Source organism: Strix aluco, chromosome 1, assembly GCF_031877795.1.
Source record: "Strix aluco isolate bStrAlu1 chromosome 1, bStrAlu1.hap1, whole genome shotgun sequence".
Lineage (NCBI taxonomy): Eukaryota > Metazoa > Chordata > Aves > Strigiformes > Strigidae > Strix > Strix aluco.
This window is the reverse complement of record NC_133931.1, coordinates 126,956,308-126,971,119: the sequence shown is the minus strand read 5'-3', so window position 1 is coordinate 126,971,119 and position 14,812 is coordinate 126,956,308. Positions and strand designations below refer to the sequence as shown.

The 14,812-nt window shown below is 42.7% G+C and overlaps 1 protein-coding gene across 3 annotated transcripts in view; it reads right to left on the bottom strand.

The window, feature by feature from the left end:
- The window catches only part of ITGA8 (integrin subunit alpha 8), a 114,722-nt gene extending 100,895 nt beyond the window's left edge, over positions 1-13,827 (bottom strand). For 2 of the 3 annotated variants that reach the window (XM_074834902.1, XM_074834912.1), the window contains exons 1-2: positions 2,730-2,778; positions 1,917-2,017 (exon numbers count right to left, since the gene is read on the bottom strand). In XM_074834902.1, coding sequence (XP_074691003.1) covers positions 1,917-2,017; positions 2,730-2,763 — 135 coding nt within the window. In that variant the 5' untranslated portion in view covers positions 2,764-2,778. Of the gene's footprint in view, positions 1-1,916; positions 2,018-2,729; positions 2,779-13,213; positions 13,339-13,624 lie in introns of those variants that run through there. The other variant, XM_074834893.1, reaches the window with a different exon arrangement.
- Between the last annotated feature and the right edge of the window lie 985 nt (positions 13,828-14,812).

Below are 14,812 nucleotides of genomic sequence, written 5' to 3'. Positions count from 1 at the left end.
GGTTTTGTTAAGTAAGTTTTGGCTAGCGAACTAATATTTAAATTTCTGTGTTGCGGTACTGGTGTTACAAAAGATATACAAGTTGTGTAGAGAGAGACATTCTTTTTCAAAAGTAATTCAGATAATTGGAAAAATAAAAAAGATAAGCTGTCAGGTATGCAAGTCATTCTTCAGGAGTTCCTGTGCCCTAAAACTTTTCAATTGGCTGGGGGGAGGGAAGACACTACCTCTCCCTTCAGCCTTGCCTCTGTAAGATACAAATAAATCCTCCATCCACATGCTACCTTGTCTTACTTTTCCAATCAGAAACCTGTCTACCTCTGGCAAGGCATTGTTATTATCCACATTACTGTATAAGCCTTTGTCCTGCAATCAGTTCCAGCTGGATGAACCATTGTGCTACTCAGAGCTTACTATAGAAGCCAGAGCTTCTGGAACAACGGTTTAAGGGACAGGGACTCTTAACGTACCCCTGCCTGGAAGACCTTACAGATTAAAACAGAGAGCAAAAAAGAGGAGCACATGTCCTGTGAGAGTGGTTTCAGGTACATCTGACATCGAGCAAAATGGATTGAAACAAGAACTCAAAGTAATCGGATATGTTGACCTAAAGCAGTGTACTATCACGTTTGTAGTTTTAAAAAAAAAAGGTTCTGACAGCTTGATAACATTTTCTTTTTCTCTCAGTCTACAAAGCTTAAAAGTTTTCTAGCTTTGCTGTTCAAATTTTTGCCTGAAAAGTGTTGACCATATCTGCTTCAGAAAGCCTGAGAAAAGTTATCAGAAACAAACCAAAGTTTGTTCAGTACAGACACAGCACATCAGTGAGTGATGAGGTTTTCTGCTCACTTGATTAAGATTCGGCAAATGGTGGTAAAGAACTATTTTATTTCGGTTTGTGAACTGTTGTTTAGTTGAGTACGTAAAATGAAAGATCTTCAGCTACTTTTAGAATTTTTTAGAATTTTTACATTTGTTTAGCTCTGTAACAGAATAGGCTGATGTTTTATTCATTACCTGTTCCATGATAAAATCCTTCCCTAGGTTAACCACCAGGCATACTATATAAGGGAAAGCATTTCCTTGAAATACTTCTTCCCTTATGACTACTTCTTAAGTAATAATAGAAAGTTTTAGGCAAATCCCAAAACACAAAATATTACTTTACAATTGTAAAAACTAATAAAACTAATGACCAAATTAACTATTCTTATCACAATTATTTCAGCAACTTTTTCAATGTAAACCTTAGCGCATAAATTGTAAAAATAAAATGTCTGTGTATAAGAAGCATCATCACTGCTTTACTAAGTAATAAAAGTACTTGCCCCCTGCTAGGATCCTCTATCAATACAGGCAAAATGCTCAGTGAAACTGGAAAACAGACATTGTACTTTGACAGCAATCTTGATTTGGAGCTTGTTTATCATGACTTTTTTGCAGCTGTTTTACCGTGACTATGACATCGCTGTTTAAAACAATGTAAATGGGACAAAAGAGGTCAGTGCTTTCTCTTACTAACTGACCTTCAGCACAGGTTCCTGGCTTCCATTACATTCTGCATTTAATATTCAAAAAAACTCTTCATAATACAAAACATTTTATAGCATATAGCTATCAGTTACTGTGTATCTCTAAAATATGTCCATTACCTGTTTAAAAAAAATAATCACTCACTTCCATAACATTATGACATTCTGCTACTTTCATATGCCAGCAGAATCATCTTCACTTGATCAGTTCAACCTGATTTTATAGTCTGCTTTCGTTTTCTGAGTCATATACATTATCTGTTTTATAATTCATGCATAATCATAGAGTTGTTTCCATAATCTACACGTAGAGAGCTATTAAAGAGATACATTTGAGAAAAATAAACATTATCTCCAAATGAATACCAAATGCATAAGACTTACCACGACTTTTTCTTTATGAGCTTTGACTGTTGCCCCAAACCACTGACTCGTCTTAAACTCAATAGGTTCCCTGGTGCCATTGACTTTAATTTTCCTGTTGTCTGACAAAAAAAGAAGAGGCATGTTGACAGCTTATTTTTAAAAAGTATTACCCTGTGAATTACAGAAACAAGTGAACAGACTAACAGATGTATTACATTGCATCTGCTGTCATCATCCTACCAGCTTAATAGGAAATTGTAGTATCATTTAAGCTTTTCACTGGTCAGTGGAAAACACGTTAAATTCACACGTGAAAATTCAAAATAACTACACTTAAACTTCAGAAAAAAAATACAAAAGACTGGAACAAGAAACCCTGTGTTTCCCCCTGCCAAAAAAAAAAAAAGTTTACCTGGAATTTATGATAAGAATGAACAAGAATAGGTGAAAAACAAAAATAGGTGAAAAGCCCTAAAAAGTTCTCATATGTGCTAGAAACTTTCTGTGTAAAAAGCATGTTCCATAATTAGTTTTTGTCAAACAAATGACATTTCTCAGCATGCTTATTCAAAGACCAACACTACAGATAGCAAAGGACTTAGTTTTTAACAGAATTACATGTGTACACACTGTCACAAGAGACAGCTTCTTAATGTTGCTTTATATACACTCTTGCAGATGTCAGCATAAGAGAAGCCATCTGGGCAAAGACTCCGGCCAATTATAATGCATTTCAGGTTTTAATAAAAAGCAGACATCCCTTCCTTTCACCCTCAGTTCTCTGAAGTAAACTGATTTCCCATATGTTCATGAGCTATGCTCTTCCCTTACCAGTCATTCCTAATGAACTTCTCAATTTATACATGAGCAGGGCATTACTCCTTCCCCCTTGTATCTGCATTCCCTTATGTTGGTTTCTGGTTCCTATCAGGATAGATTTCACAAGAATCAATCCTTTTTATTCACTCTAAGTGAAAATAAAACCATATACTGTCTACCTTGAAATGTAGAAAAAATGCAATGTCAGATTATATTCTATGGATTTACATACATTTTTAAAAAACTGAGGAAAATGCAGCCAACACTTTAAAAAAGCCAACACTTTCTGGGATTTGCCCAACAGGAATAGAGGAGATACCTGAATGCTTTTCTAGGATGTTGGATCACCAGTTACTTCAGCTCATGGTAATCTCATAAATGTTACAGATACAAACTGAATTACAAAGAAAATGCATTGTATTTGGAGAACAAGGGTACTCTATCTATGTTGGGTTTTTTTTTTTCTAATAAGCATGCAGGAAAGCTGAATGAGAATGAATCTGTGAAAGTTTGACAGACTCTGAGAAAAATTCTTTCTTTATATAAATATTTGTTTCTGTGCTGTGCCAATTACAGGAAATCCATGCTTAGAGAGATAAGAGATAAATATCAGGAATATTTAGATCTTTAAAATTCAGGAAGTATAATTTAAATTCACTCTAAAAATATTAATTTTAAAAATACATTTAAGTTAGGCCTAAACTTTAAGAGTGTGGGAGACAGTGATGTTGACACACTGCACTGTAGGAGCTGCCAGCTTCTACCTAGTTGTTGGCAACACCACGTTTGATTATTTTTTCCAGTGAAGTCAGACCCTTTCAAACTTTAAAGGTTTCTTTTTTCAATGTTCCAGCAGATCTGAACATGATCAATGTCCACAGATGAGGTCTTGATAGAAACAAAGCTTTTGAAGCTTGAAAATCAGCCACAGTCAGCTTATACAGCAGCCAATGCTAGCCTGGCTCTGAGGATACTCACGACCAGTATTCTAACTTATAAAGAGCTTACATTTTCAATCAAAACAGCATACTTGTCTACTGGCAAAGTACACTAAAAATTGAAAAGATGTTAGTTTTAAAACTAGGACAACCATTTACAGGATTTGTAAAACCACCACTGAATTTACCAGTAAATCTGCAAGAACTGTACACACGTACACACCCCCATGCCGCTTAGTGGCATATGGTGTAGTATGAATCCTTCATCATGTGGCATAGGATTTTCATTATAAAATAATTAGTAAAATATCACAGACACACAAATTAATAAATAGCTTTTTTTCCCTAGATAAATCTCTTTTGACAGAAATTCTCTAATCACCTTTGTTCAGGATCCCTGCTGTAGCTATGGAGTCATATGCCCAGTTTCTGAGTTTGTGCCTTAAAATACAGTTTAGTCTTATACACAAGCTATATACACAACTAATTTGTCTGAATACATGTGGACTGTCATTACTGTGCCCCGATTGTATTCAATTAGACAACAAGGCTCTCAGTGAAGCCACTGTAAATGTCCACTTTTGAGCTAGTCATCCACTTATAACTGAGAACCTGATCTAGGTCACAGTTCTTCTCCTAAAGCAAACATCTGAGAAGGTCAGAAGAGCATGGCCTAACAGTACTTAATTTTTTCTTTACCAGATGTAGATAGTCACAGATGGCCTGCTTAGACTAGACTCAGATAAAAACTATTCATTTACTCAGATAAATCCCAATCCAATTAAAAAAAGAAAAAAAGTTGTATTTCTGTCTTGGGTATATCCCTCAAAACTCTGTTACCTAAGTGTCTCAAAAAATAACAGGTCTGTATCCTGACAACACCCTTATACGACAGGGAAGTATCTCTCCTTGTGTTATTCATGGGGATCTGAGGCCCACAGGCTGTCTACACTGTACTTTACCCACAGGCTAAGCTATATTTCTGTGAACAGCAAAAACTTGGCTTGAATTCGGGTTGCATTCAAATGTCATCTTCTCTTCTGGAAGAGAATGGCTGGCCCCTTTTAGGAAGGAGTCCAGGCTATCTTGTATCATGATACGTGACACTAGTGCAAGGATAGCTAGAATACAAGGCAGCAGCTGGGCTGGGCACCCAACGCCTGGGCCTGTCCACAGAGCAGTCCAGGGAGTGCCTGAGTACCAGCTGGATTGCTTCAGAGCCAGCCCAGGAGCTGTTCCAGATGGTCAATAGTCTGGATGACTCACAAATTTGGCTTAAAACTCAGCCCTGGAGTCACTCATAATTGTACTGCCTAAGACTGTATTGCAGGCTAAGGCCCGGACAGTCAAGAGTATGTAAAGAGCAGAGATGTAGAAGTGTAAATCTAGGTACAAGGACATCATTAAACTGTATTTTAGCAACCAAAAAGCATCTCATTTTCTACTGCAGGAACCAAGACTCCTATATACTGGTACTGCCCCACAACCCAGCTTCAAAAGCAGCTCTGGAGATGGTGAAGCATGATTTTCAAAGTCAGTGTTCCTTCACCCAGTCTTTTAGACTTGAGGTACCTAGGGGCTACCAAAGGGAAAAAGGCCCCTTAAATTGCCAAAGCAGTAGCTGGACAAGTAGAAAAATTTGAATCCAGACAGTAAAATGCAAGGCTATGTAAGAACAGCAGTGCAGAGATTCATTTTTAGGAATTAAAAGCCTGAACCTGGAACAAGTGTTAAGGTATATCCATCACTTGCACACATTAGACTAAATTTGGCCCTTTCAGTTTGGATTGGTCTCCTCTCAGTCACTGAGTCAGCACGTTATAAACTGTTTACCAGGCACGAATCAAACATTACTCTTACAAATATTTCTTTGTTGGAGTAATCAGGATCTGCATAAGAAACATGTATTTGCAAACACTGATAGTGGTTCATCATTGTTCACTGAGCTCTTGAAAACCAGAAGTAAAAAATGCAACATCTGTTATAATTTGAAAATACTCAAATGAACAAAAGCAAATAACAATAGTTCAATCGAACTTAACATAGGAAAATAATGTTTCTAACCAAAGCAACAAATCCAGATATGTACTACACCTGCAACTCTTTCAGGTAAGTTCTCACCCTTCAGGAGCTTTCAAAAGTATTACCTTGCTCCATGTGCATTTGCCTGTATGTCCTGGATAAACGCAGATGGCCATTAACCAGGCATCTGCAGCAGGCTGTTACACTCTGCCTTCTAACCTGTACCTATTCAGACCACATCCAGGATGGCAAATCACTTTCAAAAACCGGTTCTGATATATGGGGGTGTGTGTATGTATCCATGCATATCCATACGTATAAACAGACAATATAAAATGTAATACATATATATTTATACATAATTAGATATAAGCAGAGTAAAGGTGAGTAATCACCACAACCAATCCATATTTATATAAAATGGGAATACAAACATATAAAAACAACAAACATTTATATTTATATAAATATATATAGGTCAAGGAAAGTGAATATCCCCCTCACACGGGGACAACACCTGGAATGCTATGTACAGTTTTGAGACACCAGTACAAGACTTGCAGGTGTTTGGCCCAAAGAAGAGAAGGCAAAGGAGGATCTATCTGCACTTCATCCAGTGTTCAACAGGCAGAGAGAAGTGAGTGCCAAACTCCCCTTTGAGGTACACAGCAAAAGGAAAATAAGCAAAAGACCCAAGTTATAGCAAGGGAATTTCTGATTAGATATACAGAAAACACTCTTCAGAGTGAAGGTGATTAAGCACTGGAACAGATTCCCCAGAGAGGCTGTGGCGTCTCCATCCTTGGGTAGTTTCAGAGCTCTGCTCTGAGCAACCTAATTTAACTTTGAAATCAGCCCCACTGCATCATTACGGGTCCTGCCTTACAGGAGGGGAGACAGAAGGAAGGATTCTTACTGGCAAACATGGTCCCATATTCTAGCAGTGAGGGAAGAAAGGGGATCTTGTCAACCCTATCACCATGGCAGAGTGATAGGTTTTTGGTATTGTCACCAAAAAATTCCAATCATATCACCCATTACTAAGCAAAGGTAAGTCAGTAACATTCACAGGGTCATTGATATTAGACCCTCAACAGAGAGACAGAATACAAATGCAAAGCTAAAGACTGTGATCTAGGGAACCAAGCCAAGCAATTGCCTTCAACATCAATGCTGGGGGAAAAAGGGACTCCACAGTGTTTAGAGACAGTAAGGACATGCAAAACCCTTGCAAGACGAGAGGAGTTGCTTCTATTTTTGGAATTATCTGACGCTGCAAACATCTATTTAATTTCTGGGTTTTATTGTGCCTTAGATGCTATTCATATGAGTTATTTTAATTTAATAGATCATATCTGGAGAGCTTTATTTGGATTTTCATTCCACGAATCAAGAAAAAAAGAATCAGCAAACCCAATAGGATTTTTTCCCTAAGTACAATCTGATCAAAACCAAATTAAGACCTCAGGGTTTGAACTAACATAGCTAAGAGTATTTTTTTCCTTCTTTAGATAAGGCTGAGACTCATAAAAGAAACCCATGAGGGTCTATTACAAATCAGAATGCTACAAGTGAACCATGAGGCTCTAGATAAGGTCTTACTGGCATAGTGGACTGAAATGTGTCAACGTTTAAAAGTACAACAAAGTTCTCCCTCAGCACTTTCTCTTGAGATGTAAATTCTCTTTTATAACAGGATTCTAAGTTCTCCCTAGAACCTTACCATCTCTTCAGCTAATGATTTTTTCATGTAACTAAACCTCTTGAGTCCCACAGTACCTGGGTTCTGTTACAATCAGCTCAACTGTTGGCCAGATTAGCTCATGTTTTTTATCAACTGCACGCTTGGCCAGAACTGATCTACATCCCCCTCCCCTGCTCCTCTTCAGAGGCTCTTCAAATTTTCTCCAGCTAGTTTAGAGAAATATAACCCGTTTTACTAAAACTGGTAGAGTTAACTGATAGCAAAGACAACACCCCAGTGAGTTCTGGAAACTCAGGGGAAGTGGTATCCAAAATTCTGCATTTAAGAGCTAATTTAAAACATAAGAACTTGCTGCAGTCTGTTAAGCATTGCGATTAAAAGTGACCATTATAATGAGTTTCTGAAATACGAACTATTAGCTTTTTACTAGATTTCAAATGCAATAGTGCACTTCAGGGGGCATTTAAGTTTGCTTCTGGCTGCAAGATGCTTTGAATGGTTCGGAAGTTCCCCAGTTAATCAAGCAGGGAGAAAGTTTTCTTCATATTGCTCTCCTGCTACCTCTCCTGGCAGCTGAACGAAGAGCACCGAGCTTAAACACAAGGACTTGGTAATTCTACCTCAATGCTAAAGCAGAAACGGTCATTTTAAACCTCATTTCATAATGGAGAAACTGAAAAGGAGAAGTTAGCTTTGTGTAGGTAAGAGAGAAAAGACAGATCACAGGTCTTTAATATAATGCCAATGCTTGTTCCCCTGTCCTCTCATTGAGTTTCAAAGAGTAACATAACCTTACACTGCAATGCAACAGGACAGCTTTACAGAGCAGGGAAACAGGGAGAAGAGGCTCTGCCCTTCAGTCCATATCTCCTGGAGTAAGGGGATACTAAAAGCCCTTCCATTATATTTTACCTCAGTTCCCTGATGCGATGGAGCAGGTTAACACAGCAGTTGTGCTCTCAGGAGCAGTGCTTTCAGCTTCTTCCCAGTCTTGGCCCCTGTGCCTAGATTACGGAGCTTTAAAGAACTGCAAACACGTGACAGCAGAGTCAATGATGTATCAACAGCAGGAAACACAGAGAGTTCCTGCTAAAGCCCCTTCCTGGCTGAAGGCCATATCACTGGCCAACCCATATGGGAATGTCTGGTTGCATGACTTGCGTATGGATGGGTTGGCCCAAATTCCACAGCATGTCAACATTTCATCCCCCTTCCCTCCTCTGCCCCTCTGTCCCTTCGTCAAGAACAATCTTTTTCATCAATAGGATTAATTACTGATGTTGGTTTGTAAGTAAATCACTTTGTCACCTTGGACATCTCTGCATTAGCTACTCTGAAGAACAGGTAACCTGAGAAATCAATGACAATCTGGAAGAATTGCCTGTGGAACAATTTCAGTTAAGTGGTACGACCTTTAGGAATGGGCTGCAGATACTCCTGCACCTCTACTAACTCTAACTGAGCCATCTTCTCAGCAGAGTCGTTTAGTCCACACGCATTTCCACATTAACACAAGTTGCTCATAGCACTCAGACCAGCCTCAGCATCCTAATGTATGCACAGTGCCACAGAGATGACTTCAGTAGTCTTGTTTTTGAGTACCCATGCCAGGAGTAAGGAACCCAGTCTGTCTCACAGCTCGAACATGGCACTTAGGAGTAATGACACCTTTTTAAAGGTGTTCTCATATCTTTCACTGGGAGTTGAGTGAATACTGAGTGTTCCTGTTGCATATACATTAGTAACCAATGCAACGTCTACTCCCTCATGTGATGTTTGTTTCTGAGAAAAAAAGAGCAAGAAAGCTTCACAAACTGTAAGGACTTGTCTTTTGTTGTTTCAAGTTTACATGAGACAAAACATAGAGTTCAGTCCTGAGTGTCACAGCCTGTGTGGTGGCGGGGTGGTTAGCTGCATCTTGTCAGTGACTCTGGGTGCAACCCTTGCAGTGTCAGATCTCTGACCCACTGGGGAACATCACGGTGGTCTTACACCAGTGTCAGGATGTCATGTCCAGTTGAGCTTAGCATTTGTATACTCCCTTCAGCACTCTATGGCATGCAGGATATAGAGTAACTTTAATTTAAAACTTTAGTTATTTTAAAAATAGAAAGATATTATTCACAGAGAAAAACAAAACTCTTCAACAAAACAGCCTCTACAGGACCATCCTATCTCAGCGCTTACGACCATAATATTAAGCTAAGCAAGTCTAAGCTTTTCACTGAGGCATCTATCACTTAGTTGTTCCCTCAAATCACTTTCTGGACAAGAGCCCCCTCTGTCTAAGGCAATACATACTTTGCACACTCAACAATTTCTTTTTTTCTTCCTTCCCTTCCCTGACTCATGAGCATGTTCTTGGTCATCACTGCCTCTTAACGAGCCCTAAATACTTCTGGAGAGAGATTTTGTTGCTTTTTAATTTGTTACACTTTACAGTCCCATAACAAGGCATATCTGTCCATTCATTCAGTAAACATCTCAATACTTGTAAAATACAGGTAACTATAGATTAATACAAAGCAACTCCAACCTGTAACACCACGATATTCAAAAATGTCTAGAATCTTGACTGAAGTCATCACAGAATACTAGTCAATGTCTTCACTGTTTTCATTTAGTTGGAGCAAGATATTAATAGTGTTAATACAAATAACATCAAAGCATTAGCAAATGAAACTCTTCTTGAAATTAGGTCTACTGTTCTTGCGGAAACAGTGAAATAATTTGTAAAGTTACATGTAAGTCTTACTAATTAGGTGCCCACTTACACACTTACTTGTGGCAGTAAAAGTCCCAGTAACATCCAAGTGTACTGTATGTTCCCTCCTCAATGGCAGAACATAAACTTGCACTGAATGCAACGTACCTGAGCTTCATTTGTGTACCCAGCCCTCAGAAATGGAAGACATGAGCCCTCATGCTCATAAGTAATTTAAGACAGTGGTTTTCAACCACTTGGATTTGTTGATCTCTTGAATTTTTATGTTATGGTGGAAATTCACAGTTTCTATGACCTGCAGCAATTTCAATATCTAACTTGGGATGTAGTATATGTGAATTTGCTTTTCGTTTACAAATTCTTTAGAATTAGGAAGTCCTCCACTGAAATCTCGTGGCTGCAAAATACTGATTTAGTAAATTCTTTACCTATTTGTTGGGTCACACTGCCTTTTAAATGTTACATTGTACTCTTTCCTTCTAGTTCCACTCAATTTTCACTTCTGACCTTACTTAAAAATGCTTTCAATTATTCAGCAGTTTTATTTCTTTTACTGTGCTTAGTGAATCTACCTGAAAGAGATTATATTATTTGGTTAGAGTCAAGAAAAAAGTACTTTAAAAAGGCAGCTTTGTGTAAAAATGCTTCAAAATGAAATCTTCCAGCTCTAAAGCAGCCTCTGTAGTTCTTCTGTTTTGTTTCAGAAAACATTCCCAAAGTTTTCCAAGACTTTTCAAAATCTCCTATGAGGCATGAAGTATTAATCTTTAAAATTAAAGCTGCTAGAGCTGGATTTCCAGTCCTGGCTGGTTTTCTTTTGGGAGAAAGGATAACCTTCAGGTTAAGGAACTGGAGGAAGAAGAAAAAATCCTGACTCAGTTACCAGTGCTATCACCAACTTCCCGTACGATCTTTGACAGCCCAGACTGACTTTTTTCTGTTTATCAGAATAAATATAAAAATGGGAATATAAATATAAAATGGGAATAGCAGCATTTCTGAGTGATGTTGTAGGGAGAAGGCATAGTGAGTACAAGGTGCGTGTACAAGAAAGAGCCATAAACTGAAAATACCCCTCATATTTACCAAGAACTATCTAAGCCCCGCTAGGTATACAGTGGCCAAAGGTTTCAAAAGAAACTGTGTGCAACAAACTACTTGAAATAGCATCATCTAGGCTAGAGCTCATGTGGACTGCTCTGTTTGGGGGAACAGTGGAAAAGATGGAAAATTCGCTCCTGTAAGTAGCATATTTTGAAGAGAAAAAAATGACATAAAATATACATCCATACTTCAGCAAAAAGTCAGATGGCCCTTATGTTGGTGGCAATGAAGGCTGGGTACTAGCACAAGCTATGCAAACCCCATCTATGAGGGCTGCTGGCCATTGCTGAACTGTGCAGAATGGCAGCTTCACTGCCCTTGGCACCTGATTTAGACAGCTAACCCTAACACTGCTAAACCTGCCTGTAACTCAGTTCCTCCTCCAAGTACAGTGCATTTATATCTACACAAGGGGCTCTCTCCGGCTTAACTTCAGCTGTCTACAAGTCAGGCATCTACCCTGAGGACAGAAACAACTGCCCCAGGAAGACTGAGTGCACCACACTTCAGCGATTCCAAGCTGAATAGCTGCCTCATAAAGTCCAAAGCCTTGGTGATATACTTACTCACCAGCCTGTGTTTGCGATTTTATTCAAAACATAGTATGTGCAAAAGGACATTCTGCCAAGAGTATGGATTTGTCCTGAGTCTCTTGAGTCAACTTTTCCGGAGTTTCCCCCAGGAAAGCCAAATGTCCTTCTGGGTTTCATCACTAGGTTTTCATTAATTTTTCAAAACACCCCTTTAAAATGTGATGGCATTTTCATTTGGTCTGTAAGTTTTCTATTCAAACCTGAAATTAATTTGTACAGATAATATATTCCACTTCTGTTACATGAACTATGGAATATTTCCTAAACTGGTTTTACTTTAAAGATGTACACTCAGGGCACAGTACAATAAAAATATTGTATGCATACTGTCTATGTCTGTACATTCACATTTATATAAAACCGTATGCTGTACATGGTGTTACATGCCCAAGTAGCCACATACACATACAGGAACTATCTCTTACTCTGTTTTGAAGAATGCCCAGCATGACGGGAGAGTCATCCTGAGTAGAGTTCCTAGACACTAACACAGTAACAGGATGTGTGGGTGGCGGGAGCTGGAAGGGGTAAAGAACCACACTGCTTACTTGCTACATGTTAAGTAAGCTCTTCTAATTTAATTTGTGCTCTCCAAAAAAACCTGAATTGCATTGCGTTCACATTTAAATAAACCACAAATGTTAAGATTAAATATAACCTAGAGAACTTCTGCTTAATGATTAAACTGTCAAAGTCTGCCTAAATAAAGCCAATCTGTTTTAAAGTCCCTGCAAACACTAAGCTTAAGCTATTTTCAAGACCTTATAAAGAGACAACAGAAAATATGAACAGCCTGAGTTGTTTAAAATGTGTGTTCCCTCTAATTAAATAAGAAACATCTGTCTTGGGATTTTGGAAGTGGATATAATCTATCCACATCGTGCCTAAATCAGTTTGCATCTAGCTTCAATATTCTGAAATAAAACTCTTGCTTTCTGAAAAGAATTAAGTCAGTATGCCACATGAGGTACTTCATCCATCTGAACAGATGGAAAATCCCTTGCTGAAAATAACAGCAAAGGCTAGCAATCCTGTGATTTCCAGGTTTGGGTTTTTGCCTTCTGAGCTCTCAAACCCCACCCCCCCCCCCTATTTTCAAAATGAGGAATCTGCCACAAACACCTTTCAGGAAAGCTTCGATAGCAAAAAAAGCACAGTTATTAAAGTGAATGACGCACAGATCCTGGAGGTCATACTCCTGTTCTGTCTCTGGGGACCACTGAACCCTCCCCTGGGAGCGCACACGCATACGGACTCCCAGGAGCGGGATTTCTCCAGCGAAGTGGAGACCCTTAGATCAAAACGCCACAGGTAAAGCGAGCAGGGCAGTACGTCGTGCCGAAGGGGGCCCGGCGCGCGGCAGAGGCACCCACCCAGCGCTGTGCTCCCAGTTTCAGCGACGGACTTACTGGTGTTGTCAAAGGGGATCTGCCGGCACTGGGTGGCGGGCCAGCCGCAGCGGTACACCGCCCCTCCTTCCACGATGTCCGGCTGCGTGGTGTTGGCTTTGGGAGCTCCCACCAGGACACTGACTCTGCGAAACACACCGGGAAGTCACCGGGGGGGTGGGGGGTGAGGCGATCAGGACCGACGGGCGGCGGCCCCGGCACGGCGGGCCAGGGGCTGTCACCGCGGCCACCGGCCCGAGGGCGGCTGGCGGGACGCCGCCGTTTGCCCGCCGCCTTCCCCGAAGCCTCCCCCGAGCCCGCCGGCGCCCCCGGCCCCGGCCAGGCAGGAGGGGCTGCCCGGCGGCGCTCGCCGGGGCACAGCCCGGACCCCGCCGCCCCCCGGGCCCGCCCGCCGGCGGCGGTGGCACTCACGTGCTGGGGTCGGGGATGTAGAAGTCCACCGAGTACCCGAAGTAGCTGCCCGGGGGCCCGCTGTACACCGTCAGCTTCTCCTCGTCCAGGTTGAAGGCCACCAGCGCCGGCGCCCAGAGCAGCGCTGGCAGGAGGAGCAGCGGGCACGGCCGCTGCCGGCGGCGGGCACGGCCGGCCCCGCGCCCGCGGCTGAGGCGCAGCATCCTCGCCCCTCTTCGCGGCCGGCTCCCGCTGACAGAGCGCGCGGCGCGGAGCGCAGCGGAGCTGTGTGGCGGCCGGGCGGTGCCGCGGCGGTCTGGCTGCCGCCGCGCGCGGGCGGCGGGGCGGGGGGCTGGCGGGGCGGGGGGCTGGCGGGGGAGGCTCGGCCCCGCTCACCCCAACGCCGCCGCCGCCGCGGCCGCCGCCGCCGCCGCGGGGCGAGCCGCGCTCGGGCGCCCCCTGGCGGCCCGCGCCCCGCAGCAAGCAGCGCAGCGCGGCGTAGCGCCCGGCGGCTGCCGGTGGCCCCCTCCCCCCGGCGAGGTGCGGAGCCGCGGGCAGGCCCCGGCGGGAGCGCGGTGGCCCGGAGGGGCAGGTCCTCTGCTGGGAGGCAGCACCTGAGCCCGAGAGACCCCCCCCGCCACCGGCCTGTGCGTGGGCTCCGCTGCCGCTGGGCAGGGCTAGGCGCTGGCGGTCGGTCTGGGGCCGCCTCACCGGCGCCTCCCTCGCTGAGGGCGGCAGCAGCCCCGCTGAGGCAGGAGCGGGCCCGCCGCCGCCGGCGGAGCTCTCGGCGCCTCGGCCCAGCGCCGCACGACGCCTCCGGAGTTGCCTCCGCGAGAGGACGATGCGCACAGCGCTGTGGCTGCCGTGCGGCCATCGGGGACCCGGAGCGTCCCTTGTCCCCAGCGCCGGGAGTGACGCCGGGGCAGGGGCGCGGGCAGGGTTCTCCGTTCCCGGTGCTCGGGGTGGTTTTACGGCACCGACCAGGCTGCATCTGGGGAAACTGACTTGTCTTACCAAGGAATTCCACCGGTGAAGCTGGGAGAAGCAGAGTTACCTGATGGCTCTGTTTGGACAGTCACGTTCAAAAGGGAAAATGGCGGAGTTGAGGCTGGTGATTTTTACTTTAATTTCTCTCAATTTCCAGCGTTTTCAGGATTTTAAACTGAAGAGGCTGACACTTGAAAATCTCCTTTAGGAAACTAAGCTGCA